General features: G+C 52.6%; 1 protein-coding gene across 13 annotated transcripts in view; it reads left to right on the top strand.

The window, feature by feature from the left end:
• Positions 1-17,783, top strand: part of ZBTB7C (zinc finger and BTB domain containing 7C) — a 401,190-nt gene extending 383,407 nt beyond the window's left edge. For 11 of the 13 annotated variants that reach the window (XM_049902319.1, XM_049902313.1, XM_049902316.1 and 8 more), the window contains 2 exons: positions 1,824-3,050; positions 14,757-17,783. In XM_049902319.1, coding sequence (XP_049758276.1) covers positions 1,843-3,050; positions 14,757-15,408 — 1,860 coding nt within the window. In that variant the 5' untranslated portion in view covers positions 1,824-1,842 and the 3' untranslated portion in view covers positions 15,409-17,783. The remainder of the gene's footprint in view (positions 1-1,823; positions 3,051-14,756) is intronic. The other 2 variants (XM_049902314.1, XM_049902317.1) reach the window with 1 other exon arrangement.
• Positions 17,784-19,186: the final 1,403 nt, after the last annotated feature.

Here is a 19,186-nt window from a genome sequence, read left to right as displayed (position 1 = left end):
TCTGGCCCTTTTAAAAAGGGGAAGGCAGGAAAGCAGAGAGGCCTTAGCTGTGGGAAGCTGCCTGAGGACCTGACCTGGTGGGGTTGCTCAGTGGGATTGTTGCAGCCACTCCAGGGTAGAGGAAAAGGTGGGAGAGGGGAGGAGGAGCCCCAGAACCTTGAATGCAACCCCTACCCTGGTGCCTCCAGGCCCCATTCGGGTGGCATATTGTGGACCTGGCGCTTCTCAACTCCACCCCCCAACTCCCACCCCACACCTGCCTTCCCAAGGAGGAAACATCTCAAAGACAGAAGTATGGGAATTCCCAGAGCGCCCTTCCCTCTGGGGTGTGGGGCTTTCGGGTTTTGTTTTTCTTTTCATTTCCCCTCACTGTAATTGCACCAGGCTAAGGGCCAGGCCTTTGCTGGGATTCGTCTATGCCACGGTCGAGCTTTGCCATAAGCAGAAGGCGCCTACGTGTTCTGGCACAAAAGTGGAGGTGGATTTTTGTCCAGGTTGAATATGCTAGCCTGGGCTGTGAGTTCCTCCTAAGGAAACAATTTTAGGCAAATTATTACAGCTTCCTGAAGAGAGGGGATGCCTGATGGTCCTCTGCCTGCCCTGCTTCTCCTTGATGGCTGTCACTGACCACAGTTCACATGTAACTCAGATAATGATGAGGTATCTCAGAAAGAGCTTCTCCCAACAGGTTTATATTTTCATGAGGGTAACAGAATACAGACAGGAGAAATTAACTAACAATGTACTTGCATTTAGTATTGAACGTATATTTTTTACTTACAGATGAAACGGCTCACAGAAATTCACAATAGGATGTCAGGACTTAAAAAAATAAACCAAAAATTGCAAATGAAAGGCAACAAAGATGAAGCCAGGAGTAAGGTTAGCAGGCAAAACTTATACCACCAAGTCCCCGTTCACTTGCTAAAACTGGGCCACAACATTGGTTTTAGGCTTCTTGAAGCCAACACCGAGTCCTTGGGTGGTACAAACAATTAATACACTCTGTGCTAACCAAAAGGTTGGAAGTTCAAGTCCACCCAGAGGCACCTCTGAAGGAAGGCCTGATGGTCTTCTTCTGAAAAATCCAACATAGAAACCCTGTGGAGCACAATTCCACTCTGACACACATGGGGTCGCCAAGCGTTGGGACTGACTCCCTGGCAACTGGTGGCAGTCAGTGCAAAGTGTTAGTCTATTAGAAGAGTCAGAGCCTTTGTGAAATAAGGCATTTTCTCAGCAGGAGCACCAAGCCCTGAGAGAATGTTCTTCCTTGGTCCACAGATGTTGTGTTCGTAAGTGGTGAACACAGTCCTGTAGAGTACAGAGCAGTTGAGTTTCACGTGGCTGGTCATCGTTGTATTCACAATTGTATGATAGCAAAGTGGAATTCAGTGAAGGTAAGCCTGTGAAAAGCCTCCATAGCCTTTGCTAACCAGGAGCCGTCAGCTGCTCCAAGGGTCTCAGGGGTCCGGAGAAAAAAGCCCAGTGTTAAAGGGGAAACCCCCCACTTTCAAGCCAGGTTCTGAATCATGGGTGAGATTTGGAAAAGCTGAAAGGCGGGAGGGCCAGCTTTCTGGAGGAGGGAACAGCCATAAGCAAAGGCCCAGAGGTAAGAAGACGCAGGGGTGGTCTGGCTGCGTGGTCCAGAGTCCCAGAGCTGGCTTCCTGTCGAGGATGTTGGCTTTGGGGTACAGGTTCTCCCTCAGCAGAGATTTGATGGAGAAATCCCGGATCAGCCCAGGTGGTCAGGGCTGCGGGCCTGGGTGTGTCTCAATAGGCCTTCTGGTCCACCTCTGACCCCAGTCTTCCTCTTATCCCAGCAGGGCTCTGGCTGAGATCATGGCCAATGGCATTGACGAGCTCATCGGCATTCCCTTCCCCAACCACAGCAGCGAGGTCCTCTGCAGCCTCAACGAGCAGCGGCAGGATGGCCTCCTCTGCGACGTGCTCCTGGTGGTGCAGGAGCAGGAGTACCGTACCCATCGCTCCGTCCTGGCGGCCTGCAGCAAGTACTTCAAGAAGCTCTTCACAGCTGGCACCCTAGCCAGCCAGCCCTATGTCTACGAGATCGACTTTGTGCAGCCCGAGGCGCTGGCCGCCATCCTTGAGTTTGCCTACACCTCCACGCTCACCATCACCGCCTCCAACGTCAAGCACATCCTCAATGCTGCCAGGATGCTGGAGATCCAGTGCGTCGTGAACGTGTGCCTGGAGATCATGGAGCCTGGCGGGGATGGGGGCGAGGAGGACGACAAGGAGGATGATGACGATGACGAAGATGACGAGGAGGAGGAGGAAGAAGAGGAGGAGGAGGAAGAAGAGGAGGAGGAGGAGGATGACACGGAGGATTTCGCTGACCAAGAGAACTTGCCAGACCCCCAGGACATCAACTGCCACCAAAGCCCTTCCAAGACGGACCATCTCACGGAGAAGGCTTATTCAGACACACCCAGGGACTTTCCTGATTCCTTCCAGGCTGGCAGCCCTGGCCATCTGGGGGTGATCCGGGACTTCTCCATTGAATCCCTGCTGAGGGAGAACCTGTACCCCAAAGCCAACATCCCCGACAGAAGACCCTCCTTATCTCCATTCTCCCCGGACTTCTTCCCACACCTCTGGCCAGGGGACTTTGGTGCCTTTGCCCAGCTGCCTGAGCAGCCTATGGACAATGGGCCCCTGGACCTGGTCATCAAGAACCGGAAGATCAAGGAGGAAGAGAAGGAGGAGCTGCCCCCACCCCCGCCCCCACCGTTCCCTAACGACTTCTTCAAGGACATGTTCCCAGACCTTCCTGGGGGGCCGCTGGGCCCCATCAAGGCAGAGAATGACTATGGTGCCTATCTCAACTTCCTGAGTGCCACCCACCTGGGGGGCCTTTTCCCCCCCTGGCCACTGGTGGAGGAGCGCAAGCTGAAGCCCAAGGCCTCTCAGCAGTGCCCCATCTGCCACAAAGTCATCATGGGGGCCGGGAAACTGCCGCGGCATATGAGGACCCACACCGGGGAGAAGCCATACATGTGCAACATCTGTGAGGTCCGCTTCACCAGGTGCGCATGGGGTGGCGGGGTGCTGGGAAAGGGGCAAGGAGGGTCGGGACAGGGAGGGAGACCAGTCGGGGGCCTGCCTGGATCCTAGACACACAAGTTCATTGCTAGAGGGCTGCTAGGTGCTACCTGGTGCAGTGATTTTCACACTCTATTTAGGAGCTAAAATACTTTCTCAAACACAATATTAAATGGAACCCCAAGATATAAAACACATAAGAGTAAAGCTCTTTTGGTTAAGACACCAGTAAAGGGCCTTCTCCCCATTTACCCACGGTAAACCCAGGGGTCCGTGGAACCCAGTTTGAAGATCCCCAGTGGAGTGTAGCCCCTTTATTTTATTCAGAGTAGCAGCAACCAAAACCAAACCTTTTGCCATCGAGTCTATTCGGAGTCATAGCAACCCTACAGGACAGATTAGAACTGCCCCATAGGGTTTCTAAGGCTGTTTCCTTTACAAGAGCAAACTGCCACATCTTTCTAGGACAATGGGTTCAAACTACTGAACTTTCAGTTAGAAGTTGAGTGCTTCAACCAGTGTACCACTAGGGCTCCTTGAAGTAGCGCAGCTACCCTTTATTAAGGAGGTTCTGCACCCCAGGGGCTGTCCTAATGTGTTTCATACATTCACTCTCACCTGGAAAGATGGGCCATATTATCACCTTTGTTTACAGATAAGCCACCTGGGTCTCCTAGTGGCTGCTTGGCCACTAGTAAGTACAGCTGGTAAGTGGCAGAGTTGGGACTTGAACCCCAGTCCATGTGTGATAGCAAAACTTGTGATCAGGGGGACTGTCGAGACCCCGTGAAGGCCCTTTCAATCATTTTCAGGGTCAGACCTGAAAGATGGGCCTTCTTTTATGTTCTCCCTTTGGCGCTCCATGTTAGGAAGAGAGTTAACTTTATGCTGTTATAAAAAGTGCTGAAATCAATACATTACAAACCTTTCATCCTTCATAGGAGCCATTGTCATCAAGTCAGTTCTGACTCATAGTGACTGTATAGGACAGAGTAGAACTGCCCCATAGAGTTTCCAAGGTTGTAATCTTTGTGGAAGCAGATTGCCACATCTTCTCCTATGGATCAGCTGGTGGGTTCAAAGCACTGGCCTTTCAGTTAGCAGCCGAGCCACCAGGGCTCCATTATCTTTTATAGACTCCATCCCATTCAGCAAACATGTGTTATGTACCATCTCCACACAGTAGTCAAAACTGACTTATGGAATGATGTGGGGCCAGGTTTGTCCACTCCTAGGTTTTGTTAGGCATCATTTAAGGGAATCATGGTCATTGGCACATTGGTGATCACTGGCGTGAGACTCATGTTCTCAGTCATGTTCATAGTGTGGAAAGTTCCCGGTGAGTGGCCTGCGATCAGGTTTGGTCATTTCAGTGTGTGGATGTGGACAAAGCCTGGCAGATCCCTGCCCCATGACCCTGACTTACTAGACTAGGTCCTTCCCCACACTGCCCCTGTCCTTGTTCAACAGTCCACTTTGAGAGACCCCCCGTGTTCTACGACACCACAGCATACTACATCCTCGTGGGAACTCCCCTTTGGGAATTGCTGGGGGCATGCTCTTCTGATTCTGCTCCATGGGCCCCCAGCTCTGGCCTTTGAGGATGGAGCGAAATGTTTTGAATCAGGTTAGGCATCAAACCAGGGACCCTGCTTTCAGGGAGAAAACAAGATGAGTTCTGTAAAGTAATAAGACCTGCTCTCCTGGGTGACTTGAAAATTCTATTTGAAGTTGCCAGAGAAGAGTTTCTGCAGAATCTTCAGGCGACAGTGGCATTGCTAAAATAGCTCTGAAGACTCTGCTGGTGATGCCATTGAAGAGCAACACTCATCCTTTCACAGGGGGTCCTGGGGTCTCCCCTCACAGCTACTTCTCTGAGAGAAACCCTCAGGAGACTCTCCCCAGATCCTTCGAGGTGACAATGGAGGGAGAATCCTGGGGCAGAGGGGACAGCATCCCAAATACCCAAGGTGTGGTCCCTTATTTTTTGAGGTGACCTGAGATTGGCTCCGCTGCCTGGCACTGCTGACCACAGGGTGGTCTGCTCCTGTTACCTCATTAGAACCACTGGACCCAGCGTCCCTAAGAGTCACCGGCCCTCAGTTTCCTGCAGCCTGAGGCAACTACCCATCCTTCTCAATTCACTTAGCCCCACAGGGCCAGACTAGAACCACTAAACAAGGGCTCAACAAAGGCATGGGAATCCAGGAAGAGGTACACAACGTGTAAGGAAACAATTCATACTTGACCTTCAGGTCACTCTTCTTCAGCCTGGGGCTTCTTGGCAGCTGGCAGCACCCCGCCCCCTGGAAATGGCTTCAAAGACGGAGGCTTTTCTCAGGCCAGATCAAGAGTGCAAGAGGCCAGATCAGCCCAGAGTGCCCTCTCCCGCCAGCCCAGGGCCCTTTGCCCTCATTTTCCAGTCTCCACAGGTGACTGACGGTGGGAACACCTCTCCCTGCAGGGGAGCCTCAGCTCTGTAACTTCAAGGGGATGTGTATCCCAGGGGACCACACAGTGAGCCCCCAGGTTCCTTCTCTCCCCTTCTCTCCCCTTCTGTCAGGGGTCAACACCCTTTCCACACAGCACCCTCTGTGAGGGCCACACAAGTCTAGGCAGTCTGTGGGCCCTGCCTTCCCCAGGGAAAGTTTTCAACCTAGTCAGTCACTGCAGACACCCTGTTAACCCTCCCAACACTAGTACATTCTCTGAGGAGGCCGCCTGGTTTAGACAGCAATATATAGAGAGGGAGAGCACCTTGGTGGCCCAACAGTTAGGCACTGGGCTGCTAACTGAAAGGTTGGTGGTTCGAACCCACCAGCTGCTCTGAGGGAGAAAGACCTGGCAGTCTGCTCCCACAAAGATTACAGCCTAGAAAACACTATGAGGCAATTATACTGTCATATGGTGTTTGACACAATAGCAACTAACAACAACAAAGCTGTGCAGCATAGGAGAGTTACATTCCAGAACCCTCCCTCCCTGTACATTCCTGGCAATCACTTGGGGTGACTTCTTTATCTGCACACTCACCACCCCCTCCAGGCAGCTGTGGGTATTTGTCTGGCCAGCCAGCCATCTGTCCTGCCCTCCCTCCGATTCATTCCTGCTGCTGACGGAACGACAGACATCTGGGCGGGGCCTGTCTCCAGCTGAAACTCCAATTCAGCCTCCACCAGCACTTCCCCTCCCTCTGTTCCCTCCGGGCCCTGACCCTCCACAAGATCAGGAAGGCTCTTGGGCCCTCCCCTTCCCAGTAGCAGAGGCACTCCCAGGGGAGACTTTTCCTGGCCTACCTCCCATGAGGGACCTTATTTCTCACTGTGGCCTGTGGGCCATCTGTGCTGAGTCTACCCCCTTCCCCTTCCCCTTGTCATATTCTGCAGGTTCACTCAGTCCTTGCTCCCCGCCCCCTCCCTGGAACTGTCTGCAAGATCTTTCAGGTCCTCAGAGAGCCCCAGCCCTGGCCTACCCAGGTTTCCCTGTAATTCTCTCTGCACAAAGCCCTGTGCAGCTTTGCCATGGCGCCTTCTTTGTGGCTACATCCTCCACGCCACCTCCCACTGGGATCCACACCATTCTCCCAGCTTCCCCGCTGGAGGCATTTCAGCAGCCACTCAAAGCAGTGGAGGCTGCCTCTTGGACTTGAAATTCCCAGATCATCTCACTCCCTGAGGCCAGGCCCCTCAGTGCCCCTCCCACCCCCCCAGAAGCCTGAGAGGGACCCCAGGTAGAGAGAGGTACCCTCAGTCCTCTTGGGCACTACTTTCCAGCCTGAGTTTCCTTCTGGAGTCCAAGTCCTTCCTTAATGGCAGCTAAGTGTCTGCTCTCAGGTAAGGCCTCGTTTTCTCCCTCCTTGGAGCTGGGAAGAGCTTAGGTCACTTGATCCCCACCTCCCATCCCTCCCATGGAATGCTGGAGGGCCTGCCGTTCCCCTCCAAAGTGGCCTTTTGGCCCAGACCCCGAGTTACTAGGACCCAACTGTGTGGAACCCGTGGGGTCTCTACTCTCAGGCCCACAAACAACAAGTGATTTCAGCCTGAGATGCCAGTACCCAGGGGACATCATTCCTGATGATTCAGCAGCCACACCACTAGGAAGAGTCGTGGGGGTCCTTCTTACAGAGCCCCTTTCACCCCTAAGGCTCTGCCTGCTGCTTTCATTCCATGGGTCTCCAAGAGCAGGGACTGAGGCCTCCCTCAAAACGGTGCTATCTACTCGTTTGGTGTCAGAAAGTCACAGAGTCTGCTCCAAATTTCCACTGGTCCCACCAGTTGTCCCACCACTGATCTATCCAGGTGTGAAACACTCCAGGAGCCCCAGGCTGGGCCTGAAAGGCTTTACCAGACTCTTTGTTTGGCCCCACACTGTCCTCTCCTAGCTCTGGTCACTCCCTAATCGCTTGCGCTCAGAGTCCTCCGCCTGTGCTGGCTGCAAAAAGCAGCTCCTGCCCAAACTGGCCCTGTGAACTCTGACTTGAGAGAAACAGCCCTCAGACATAGGGCAGGGGGAACGTGGAACCAGGATTACCCCAGGCCTTCCTCATCCAGGTCCTTGGCCTTCTATTCCCAGGAAGTCTGGGAACCAGGGACCAGAGGTAAGAACTGGAGGGTTCTTCAGAGGACCAGCCTTGAGCAGAGCACATGTGGCCCGGGGAAGACAAGAAGGCATCTGTCCTCTCTCTACTTGCCCACCCACATCCCAAGCGGCCCCTTGCTCCTTGTTGCCCCAGTCCCAGCTATCCCTGCAACCAGGGCCCAGGCCTCAGAGGCTTCCTCTTCCTACTCCCACCACACTGGTCCTGGACTACAGGCAGCAGGGATTGGCATCCTGACTCGCCCAGGCCTTCTGGGAGGCTCCAAGAGAGAACAGCTGTGCATCTTCCTGCCCAGAGACCCTGGGTCCCAGCTGCAGCCCAGCTCACTGAGGAGCTTGGCCCCCAGAGGTGGGATGAGTAGTGAAGGCCAGAAATCACAAGACTGGAGAAGAGACCAGCCTGCTCCCCACCCAGACAACAGAGGACACACCCTCCTGGGGCAGAGGGGACAACCTCTGCACCCTACAAAGTCACTCTAATCAGCCATGATTCCACCAGTTTCCGCCTAGTCCCCCACCAACATCCAAAAAGGCCACGACTCTTCGTCTCCAGCACCCTCCTTTCAGTGCCAGCCAAATGCTGATCACGCCGTCCATCCCGACGGCTGGCTGCTCTCCGGGCAAGGCCAGCAGCCCCAGCCTTTCTCCCTTTATTTTTTTTTTTTTAGACCTCCCACTCCTGGCAACTCTGGGAACCTTATTACAATAATGTAATGTCATTAGCAGTGGCAGCAGGAAGAGAGTTTGTCTCAGACCATCAGGTCACCAAGAAGTCTGGGTGGAAGTCTGGGAAGCATTATTCTGATCAGGAGCTTTTATGGACGGAGGGCAGGGGACCTCTGGCCGAGCCCCTGGGGCCTTTCCTCTCACTCAGGAATGAGTTCATGAGGATTTGCACAGCTTTCCCGAAGATGAGATCTCTGCACGGGAAGGGAGAATGCAGACAAGGCTTGCATGCCTGTGACTTGGCTGGTCTCAGAATGACATGGCAGGCAGGGAACCCAGGGCCACAAAGGAGGAGTGGTTCTGGAGTTGGGGCATTCTGAGAATTTGCCCCACTGATCAGGGGTCAGTCAGTCAACAAATATGCCACGAGCATCCATGTGCAGTATGGGGCAACAGACAGAATACAAAAGTGCGGGGCAGCTTCTGTGCTAGAGAGCTTCTCAGTCCTGCTGGGCCACATGCTGCATATGGCTGGAGGAGCACCTGGCACTCAGTAAATGCTGCCGAATGAATGGATACAGGGATGAAATCTCTCAGCAGATAGTACCACTTTGCAAGGAGTGCTGGTGTGGTAATCAGGAGGCCCAGTTTCAGCACCTGGTTCTACCACAAACTAGCTGTGTGGCCTTGGCCAAGTCTCCTCCCCTCTCTGGGCCTTAGTTTACCCATGTGTATTATGGGGGGGTTGGAGGAGGTGTTCCCTAATTGCTCCCAGCTTTATGACTCCATTCTTAGATCACCCACAATAAGGTAAGCTGTGAATGCATTCCTCCCCTTCTATTTGCCTGTTTCCTCATGAGAATAATGGTAACGCAGCTTCATAGGATTCAGTGAGGTGAGGGATTAAAGGCCTCAGCAAAGTGCCTGCCTGATACCCCAAAAGCACCTGATTCATGGGAAAGATCAGTTTGAGAAGAATGTCCATGATCCTAGGTTCCTTTTCTGCACCCAGTGGCCATCATTGCCTCCTTCCCCATGAAGATGCTACCTCCCACACCATCTCGCTGCCTACGCCTAACAAGACGGGGTTGCAGAGCCGGGGCGGGGCAGCGCCTCTGTGGACCTTGTCTACCAGGTCTCATACCCTGTCCTGACCTTGCAGACTACCTGTGACCTGAATGCTGTACGTCAAGGAGGGAGCCACAGAACACGAGCTGCCAGCATCCTCTTCTCCTGCCCCCGACGGCCCCATAGGTGTCAGCAGGGATGGATGGATTACCCAGTAGGCAAGATACGCATGGGCGTAGCTTGTGGGGGCCGGAGCCTGCCACAGAAATGACACACCTGATGCTCCTGTCCTGGAAATCACCTGCACACAGAAAAGAAAAGCAGCCCTCACCAAGGCAGCCTCAGAACAACTGCTCATGTCTTGGAGGAGCACCCGTGCAGCCCCAGGAGGGGCCACTAACGATGCAGACGTAGGATCATGGCTGCCCAGGGCTCACAGCCCACTGGGAGGGCACTGCTGGCGCTCGGGGTGGATTAGCCAGTAAGCAAGGTACTCATGGGCTTACTTGGGTTTACTTACTAATCCATAGAGTATAATTTCACATGGGTTTCACCACATCCTTGAAAAACAGGTGAAATTTTGCACTACAGAGAGTAAGGAAGCCTGTGGGTATCTTGCTTATTGGGTAGTTCATCCCTACTGACGCCTATGGGGCCACTGGGGACAGGAGAAGAGAATGCTCGCAGCTCATCTTCTATGGCTCCCTTCTTGACACTTGGGAGACCTGCCTTGAGGTACAGTCTTCAGGTCACAGGTAGTCTGCAAGGTCAGGGCAGAGGATGAGACCTGCTAGACAAGGGAGGGCTGGCAGAGAACCGCCCTTGAGTTTGACCTTGAGAGTTGTGGGGATTTTGAATGGGAGGCCTTTCAGGCAGGGCATATTGGGAGAGTAAGCACAGAGAAGAGGAGTTGTGTGCAGGAGGACAAGGGCTGGAGGGGGGCTCACAGCTGGGAAGGGATGAGTCCGCACCTGGCATCGGGCTTGGGCTTCTATTGTGGCCCTAAGGATGGAGCATTGGTGTCCAAACATCAGCCATGCACAGGAGGGGATAGAGCCAGGGCCTGCTGACATCCGTCTTATAACGTGGTGACTCTGCCCTAGGGAGGCTGGCAGTCCTGATCACACTGGCCGGTGGTCAAAGATGTAAAGTCAACCAGAGGCCTGGTGGGGGAGCAGCAGCATCCATGTGGGGTGTGGGCACAGTACTGCTGGTGAGGCTGGCAGAGTCCATGGGGCTGAGCTTATAAACAACAGGCTAAGGTATAAGTGAGCACATATGCCGTGGGGCAGAGGAAGCCTCAAGAGATTTTAAGTAGGATCCCCAGACCTCCATTCCTGACGGGACATGACTAAGAGCTCAGCTTCTGAGATTCAGAGTGGAAGAAACTCCAACCAAACGCATGCTGCCTCTACAAACAAGCCGATCAGATTGGTAAAGGAGCAAGGTTAGAAAAGCTGTGCTATATGAAGCCACAAGACCAATCACTAGAAAAGGACATCATGTTTGGTACAGTAAAGGGTCAGTGAAATAAAGCAAAACCCTTAATGAGATGGATCGGCGCAGTAGCTGCAACAATGGGCTCAAAGATACCAGCCATTGTGAGCATGGCGCAGGACTGGGCAACGTTTCATTGTGTTGTATGTAAGGTTGCTATGAGTTGGAGCCAACTCAGTGGCACCTAACAACAATAACTTCCAGCCAAAGTGGGCTGACTCAGTATAAACCGATCACCCAGATGCAAACTCCCACAGAACATCTGAGGTCAAAATTGTGCAGCCCAGCCCCCACTTCACAGGTCAGAAAACTGAGCCCCAGGGCAGCTAAGGAATTGGATCCAGTTCTTGGAGTGTGCCTGGCACAGCACCCAGCTCAGCCAATGCACACGGGCATTAAATACACAAGGAAAGGTCATCCCATAAACAAGGAGACTGAGTGACCTGAGAAAGCTACTCCCTCTCTGCTTCTTGGTTTTCTTTAAAGTGAAGGAACTGGATTAGATCAGTATTTTCAAGGCCCTGGGACGTTTACTGCTGATAATGCAAGTTCCTGGGCCCCAGTGACTCGAAAGATGAATCAGAGTGTGCTAATGTGCTCCTGGGAAGCTAGATGATCTCTAAAGTTCTTTCAGGACTAACTTATCATGAGCTTTACCCACTGGACCCCTGCCTCCGCTCCCATGAAAAGTCTCCATTAGAAAAGACAGCTCTTTCGAGGGCTGAGCTCCTCCACAGGCATGCCCCAGCCATTGGCCCCAGAGATGGAACACTGGCTATGGGAGCCCCATTGTGACTGTTCTGGCCTGTACTTTCTGAAACAGCCCTTACAGGCCACAAGCTGGGAGTCCCCAGTGTGCAAATCCACCCCATCTACTCCCCAGAACAGCTTGCAAGCAAACTATGCCCCAGATAACCCTCAGGTCCCTTTGCCCCTCACCAGCTGGATCCTTTGGGGAAGCTGCTTCACTTCTTTGAGCCTCCTGCTCTCTCGTTGTCAAAGTGAAGACCTTTCAGGGTAGTTGAAATAGTGTACGCACCAGCCCACAGTAGGAGCTCAGGAAAAGGAAGTTACTGTCATTTTCTCACACTTCTTCTACAGCTGAGCTGATCACCACTTAAATGTACTTTATTTTAGATGCTGGGATGAAAAATGAGAAGTTGTGGGTATTTATAGTAGGTCTTTGACATTGAAGAAGGTGCGCGGGTGGCACAAATCGTATGCGCTCAACTACTAACCGAAAGGTTGGCAGTTCAAATCCACCCAGCAGCACCATGGAAGAAAGGCCTGGTGATCTACTTGCATAACATTACAGCCATTGAAAACCCTTATAGAACACAATTCTACTCTGAAACGCTTGGGGTCGCCATGGGTTGAAATCAACAGCAATGGTTTGGGTTTTTTTGACAATGAAGATTTAATATTTGCATTGTCCATTATTTGAGAGTGATGCTGAAAGTCAATAATGTTAATTATGTGTAATAGTGATTTTTAAAAGTCTACCTCATAAGGTTATGGGAAGGGTTAGATGAAGTGATATATTCAAAGTCCCACTGAGGACTCTGCCAGGCTCTGGTGAGGGAGGAAGTCACACAGCAGTGAGTAAGGCCAGCAGGCCATCTAGCATCACCGTTTCCATCAGAGCCTGGGTGAATTTGTCCCAAGACATAGCCCTCAGGACTGTGAAGCAGCATTGTTATTGGGGTACAGATGGCACCATGCACGCCACCCCTGACATTTTTACAGAGGAGGCAGTGCAATGATGAGGAAAGAGGCCTGGGCTGGGAGCCCACAGGTCTGAGTTCAAGTCCCAGCTCTGCCTCTGTCCTCTGTGTGATCTTGGCAAGTTCCCCTCACTGAGCCTGTTTGCCACCTGCAGAGTGAAGGATTAACCTAGGTTAGTGTGGCACAAACGGTTATGCACTCGACTACTAGCTGAAAGTTTGGACCCACCCAGAGACACCTCCAAAGACAGGCCTGGCAATCTGCTTCCGAAAGGTCACAGCCTTGAAAACCCTATGGAGCAGTTCTCTGCACACACGGGGCCACTGTGAGTCGGAATTGACTTGATGGCCTCCAAACCAACAACAGTGGTTCTCAATGCCCTGGCCCACAGACCAGCAGTGTCCGGCAACATGTTTGAAATGCAAATTCTCAGGCCCCACCCCAGACCTTTTGAGGCAAAACCTCTGGGAGTGGGGCCCTGCAATCTGTCAAGTCCTCAGAATGGTTCTGATGCATGCTCCAGTGAGCAGCGCCGGCCTAATGCTCTCTGAGGCCCCTTCCTGCTCAAAAACCCAGTCATCTGGGTGGAAGCTGGGTTACTGATACATGGCGGAGCGGGCTGGGGGATGAATATCACAGCAGGGTCCTATGCTGCAACCTGGGGGCAGGTGGTGGGAAGGACAGGGACTGGGGTATGGAAAACACTACCCAGCTTCTGGGGGTAGCATCTGCCCTGTTCCTCCTTACCCATCCCACCCACCACCCAGGCCTGTGAGCACAAGTGGGATGGATTAAGGGATTAATCTTTCCTCTCTGGTCCACTCCCCTGGCCCCTGCCAGCGTCCACATTCTTTTCTTCCGTGCCCTGCCCGTAAGGAACCATTCCCAAAAATGAGAGCCAGTGAGACCTCTAGTGGCCAGGGGACACCAGGAGCCCCAGACCCTGCCGTCCTGGATTTTATGTTGAATGAAGTATAAATCTGGCCGGGCATTTTAGGGAGGACGCCTGGACTCCACATCTGCTCTGACCTCAAATCCGAGCCTAAAATTACAAGCCAGATGCTCCCCTCCACCAAGCCCACCTTCGGGGAGGAGATGGGGTCTGGACAAAGAGCTTCCCCGCCTGTGAGGTGGGTTGGGGAAAGCTGCAGAATGGCAGAATGAGAGGAGAACAGCCTGGAATTCTTTTACCCAGCTCTCGGTCTAAAAAAACAACCCTATGATTTCAGTTTTCCTTTCAAGCCCCCCAGGAGGTATGTTGAATCTGACTGACACAAACTGGATTCTCTCCACCAGACCTGGACAATGAAAATTGATGTCTGGCCCTAGGTTCAGCTCTGCACAGAGAGGTTAATAACTTGCCTGAGGACACCCAGCAAGTTAGTGGTGGGTCTGCAGCTGGAGCAGGGGCTCCCAGACCCCCAGTGGGGCCCCACCCCTACCCCATACCTTGCCTCTGAATAATGCCGCTTACACTCTGAAAAGCTTTCCCCTAGATTAGGCTGCATTCTTGCTGCACCTGGATCTTTTGTTAACCCTGAGATTGTTTGCAGACAAAGAGGAGAGCCCAGGGCTTAGGATGAGAAACCACAGTTCAGGAGACTCCAGCAAGGTGCAGCCGGGCCTCTCTGCTCACCCAGATTAATGCTGAGGACAGACAGGGCTCAGCAGCCCAGGGGCTGGGATGGGACCAGGGGCTTTGGGCAGGAGTACAGGGTAGCTCAGGAGAGTGTGGGCCGGAGGTTAAAGTGCAATCCAGTATCAGGAGAGCTCTGCACCCTCAGAGGGTGGACTGGGGGGATGTGGGCCCCCAGCCAGTCTGTTTTCCCCTCTGTGAGATGGGCCCCTGATACAAAGGAGCCTTTCCATTATGCTGAGCCATGCCTAAAAGGAGTTCTGGGATGGAGGAGGCCTTTCAGGATACTGCTCCTTCTTGACCCCCCTCCATCTCCAGCCCGCTAACCAGATTAGCAGCCACACCTGTCTGGGGCAGGGCAGCAGTGGAAGGTAGAGCGTATTCTCGGGGTTTGACCCCGTGGTAGGATGGAGCCCCAGCTGGATCTAGAGGTGGGGGGAGCAGAGAAGTGGGAGCGGCTCCGGGTGTTCAGGGGGGACTGACTCCGGGCTCTGCATTGCAGGCAAGACAAGCTGAAGATCCACATGCGGAAGCACACCGGGGAGCGGCCCTACCTGTGCATCCACTGTAACGCCAAGTTCGTGCACAATTACGACCTCAAGAACCACATGCGTATCCACACGGGCGTGCGGCCCTACCAGTGCGAGTTCTGCTACAAGAGCTTCACCCGTTCCGACCACCTGCACCGCCACATCAAGCGCCAGAGCTGCCGCATGGCGCGGCCCCGGCGCGGCCGCAAGCCCGCCGCCTGGAGGGCCGCCAGCCTGCTCTTCGGGCCCGGAGGCCCGGCCCCCGACAAGGCGGCCTTCGTGATGCCGCCCGCGCTGGGCGAGATGGGCGGCCACCTGGGTGGGGCGACCGTGTGCCTGCCGGGCCCCAGCCCCGCCAAGCACTTCCTGGCGGCGCCCAAGGGCGCCCTGAGCCTGCACGAGCTCGAGCGGCAGTTCGAGGAGACGCAGATGAAGCTGTTCGGGCGCGCCCAGCTGGAGGCCGAGAGGAACGCGGGGGGCCTCTTGGCCTTCGCGCTGGCCGAGAACGTGGCTGCGGCGCGGCCCTACTTCCCGCTGCCCGACCCGTGGGCCGCGGGCTTGGCTGGCCTCCCCGGGCTCGCCGGCCTTAACCACGTGGCCTCCATGTCTGAAGCCAACAACTAGGCTGGTCCTTGTCCACCCCTCTCCCGCCAGGCCCACCTGCCCCACCGGGGGGGTCTGAACATTGTATTTGAAAAAGAAAAATGGAAAAGATACTAGCAGCAGTGGTATTTTCTAGGCCTCCTAGGTCAGCTGCCCCCGTTTTGCTGGTGTTTAAGGCATGGCACTTCCTCCCAAAGGGTCTGGAACCCGGGTCTCGCCACTCCCTGGCTGTCCCTCTGGTTCTCACGCAGAAACTCCCAAGAGCCCCTTCTGCAGAGGAGAGGCTCATGCTGGGTGCCCAGGAGCAGTTTGGAGATGTGGGGGGCTGGATGGAGGGGCGCTGCTTGGCTGGGAAGCAGAGGAGCGCACAGGGATGAGGACAGGGGCCTGGGGCCATCCTGGCGGAGCCCCACTGCCCTGCAGGGAGTCTCTGCCACACTGCTCTGACTGGTCGTCTTACAGTGTCCAGTAAGTGGTCTCCTTGTCCTTTTGGGAAATGCCCACCTGCCACATAGAAAAGGCCTGTTGGAGGGAGGCCTCCTGGAGTCAGGAGCAAGGCTCTTGGAGTCTGAGCCTGTTTGTCCCTTCCCCTGTCCTGTGACATTGGCCAACTGAGCCCTCTGTGCCTTGGCTTCATCTTTCTGGGAAAGTGGTAATGTAGGTCACGCACGCACGCATGCACGCACGCACACACACACACACCTGTCCCTCCAGAGAGTACTTGGAAGGGTAGGAGCTTGGCACTCCAAAAGTCCTTGGTGACAGTTTATCTTATCAAATTAAGTTTTTACCACATACACCTCTACATTAGCACAGGTGAGAAATGTGGCCAGATTTTACAGGGGTGACAGAGACGTGGGTGGGGCTTCCTTGCTGGTCCTCAGCCTACAGTTAGCTCTGGGGAACCCAAACCACCCTCTTTCCCAGAGGCTACTGTTAATGTCTAGAACCCTGGGAACACTTTTTAGCATCTATTCCCATCTCCACACTCCCTCCCAATCCTGGCGGAGTCTCTTGGGACTCCTGGAGTCAACATGGAAGGGAGGGGGACGACCACTTTACACCTGGCACTGCTTCCCACCATCCTAATTCCTGAAAAATAGATCAAATTCCTGGCTAGCCAGGATTTCTTGGTTTACTTTTCAAGTTGCAGTTTTCTCAGGGCCTTGGCATTGCTGGCTATTGCCCCCTTTGCTGTGTTTGAACACCCTCACCCCCTTGCCCTATCCCCTGAGATGCATCTGGGGAATTTAGCTCCACTCTTGGCCAAGGGGCTCCATGCAGGATGGCGGAAGCTTTGGGCTCACATTCATGGTGGAAACAGCTTGGTGAGTTAGGACTCTGCATACTCTCCTGATTCTTGAGGTTGCAGGAGGTCCTGAGAAGGAAGAGAGCTCTGCTGGCCCGGTGCCTTGCTGCCCTTCTCTTTTCCCTTCTCCCACTTCTTGCTGAGTTAGGCCTTTAGTAGCCCAGTAGCCTGGCAAGGAGGCTCCATGGGAGCAGGAGAGTTCATCTACACAGGTGTCCCCCATCCCAGAGCTGTGGGTGCAAGAGACTTCAGCTCTTCCTGTCGCCTTGGCTTTATCCTGAAAACAAACAGAAAGGCCCGAGAAGACCACAGACTCTGTTCCTCTCACAGTTTCCCAGAACAGACTCCCAACTCCATGTGCCACCCGATGCCATTCCAGCCAAATGAAACTGCCTCTCGACACGTCTGTCTTCAGAAGTCATCTGCCTGGGCAACCGCCTCTCAGATTCCATTTCAGATACTTGCTTCTGGGGCCCACCAGGCACCATGCCTATTTCCCCCTCAAACTTTAAAAGAAAAAAAAAAAATTGGAATCCAGTGGTGTCGGGGCTTTTGTTTTATTTTGTAAAGGTTATGACTTCTTATAAACTCAATTTTTCAGATGACTGGTTAGTTCTTTTTGTTTTTTCCTTGGCTGCAGTTTGGAGTTGTACATTGTAAAATATCCAAAGATGCTAAGTACTGTATGATCAAGAAGAACTTGAAGCAAATGGGTTGTGAGGGGAGGGGTTGTTGTGTTTGTTTTTTATGTTTCAATTTCCTTGTCTGGGAGAGCTTAGGAATTTTTTCTATTTATAACTTTTTTTTATGTGATTGCTCTATGTAAAATGACGCTCAGCAAAGTTTGCCTTAGTGATCCAAGGGACAATCTTCCGTAACTTTGGTTGCACGCTGCATCCTGCCAAGACAAGCGCTCAGCTAATTTTCTGGCCTATTTATTAAACAGTATTAATTCACTTGATTAAATTATATTGAGAGTCGCATTTCTGTCAGATGTGACTTCTGGAATGTCACAGGACAGCAACAAGCCAATCTGTAGGCATTTCTTGCTTCAGGTTTTGACCATTGGGTGTCATAAGTTTACAATAATGTCAAAGACACCTTTTAAAAAAAACCGTTTGACCCTCATTTATAGGGTCGCTGTGAGTCAGAATTGACTCTATAGCAATGGGTTTTGATTTAATAATTTGAAGGATAGTGTTTTAATTAAAAGACATCTATGTTTGCTTAATTTCCTACTTAAGGTTGATTTTCCCCTTCAATTCTCACTTTACTTGTCAATGGATGGTGGTGTGGTGGGGAGGCCAGAACTCATTTCTTCAGTAGTCTCTTACATTTCATCCCTGGGTGGTACGAATGGCTAATGCACTCTGCTGCTAACTGAAAGTCTGCAGGTTCAGGTCCGCCCAGAGGTACCTCAGAAGAAGGCCTGGAGAGCTACTTCTGAAAAATCAGCCATCGAAAACCCTATGAAACAGTTCTGCTCTGACACACGTGTCACCATGAGTCAAAATCAACTCCGATGGCAACCGGACTAGATTGGACTCTTATATTTGAGTTTTGTGAGGCAGTCTTTAATCCTAAGCTTTGGGGCATCTGCAAGCTTGAGTGCAAGGTGTGTGTGTGTGTATGTGTGTGTGAGAGAGAGAGCATGTGTGGGTACAGTATGTGGTATGAGAGCAAGGAAAGTCTCCAGGTTGCTGACTCTGAATACAGCCAGTCCTGCCAGTTCCCTGGCCTGGAGCCTGGAGCTGCCTTCTCTGGCCTTGCCACCATTTTGGTCTCCTTCCTCTTTATCCTCTGGTGCTGGAGTTGGGTTTTTCCTCCTTTTTTTCACGCGAACTCTTTTCCCAACCAGAGAACACTAGATCCTGAAACAGGTAAGGAAATACACTTCTGTCATTGAATAGAATCAACTCTACTCAGAGCCCAGAGCACAGGCTCTTTGAATAATACCGTTCTTTGAGCTGAGTCTTCTGGATAACAGAGGCTTAACTCAGAGCCCCTTTTCTTTTCGATCCCCTTTCTTGCATGGTGAGCACTCTTATAAACCTAATGCAGCATTTCTCAGTACAGAGAAAAGAACAGATCTGGGTTTCAAATCCAAACTCCTCTGAGCTGCGTGTTCTCAGGATAATCACTTCTCCACTCTGATCCTCACTATCCTCATGTCTAATAATAGAGGGAATTGAATACTTTAGAGCTTCTCCAAGTTCTCTACCCAAGCAGAGGGGGTCAGCCAGTGGGGTCATGGGGCTAAGCTCTAAAGAAATAGCCTGAAGCAACCTTCCTGTAGGGTAAAACTCCTTTGAAGTCTCATGTTTTGGCTTTGAAATTCATGCTTCTACATACATAATATGTACACATTTGTCTTAATATAAAAATATTGCCTTGAACTCCTTGCCCGTTAAATTACTTTGCCTTTTCCCCAGAATCTTCTAGTGAAGTCAGAGTGTTCTTTGGCTATCCTACAGCTTTGGGGGGCCCAGT

The sequence above is a fragment of the Elephas maximus genome, chromosome 11 (assembly GCF_024166365.1).
Source record: "Elephas maximus indicus isolate mEleMax1 chromosome 11, mEleMax1 primary haplotype, whole genome shotgun sequence".
In the NCBI taxonomy this organism is placed as follows: Eukaryota; Metazoa; Chordata; class Mammalia; order Proboscidea; family Elephantidae; genus Elephas; species Elephas maximus.
The sequence above is the reverse complement of the archived record's forward strand: the minus strand, read 5'-3'. Positions and strand labels throughout refer to the sequence as shown.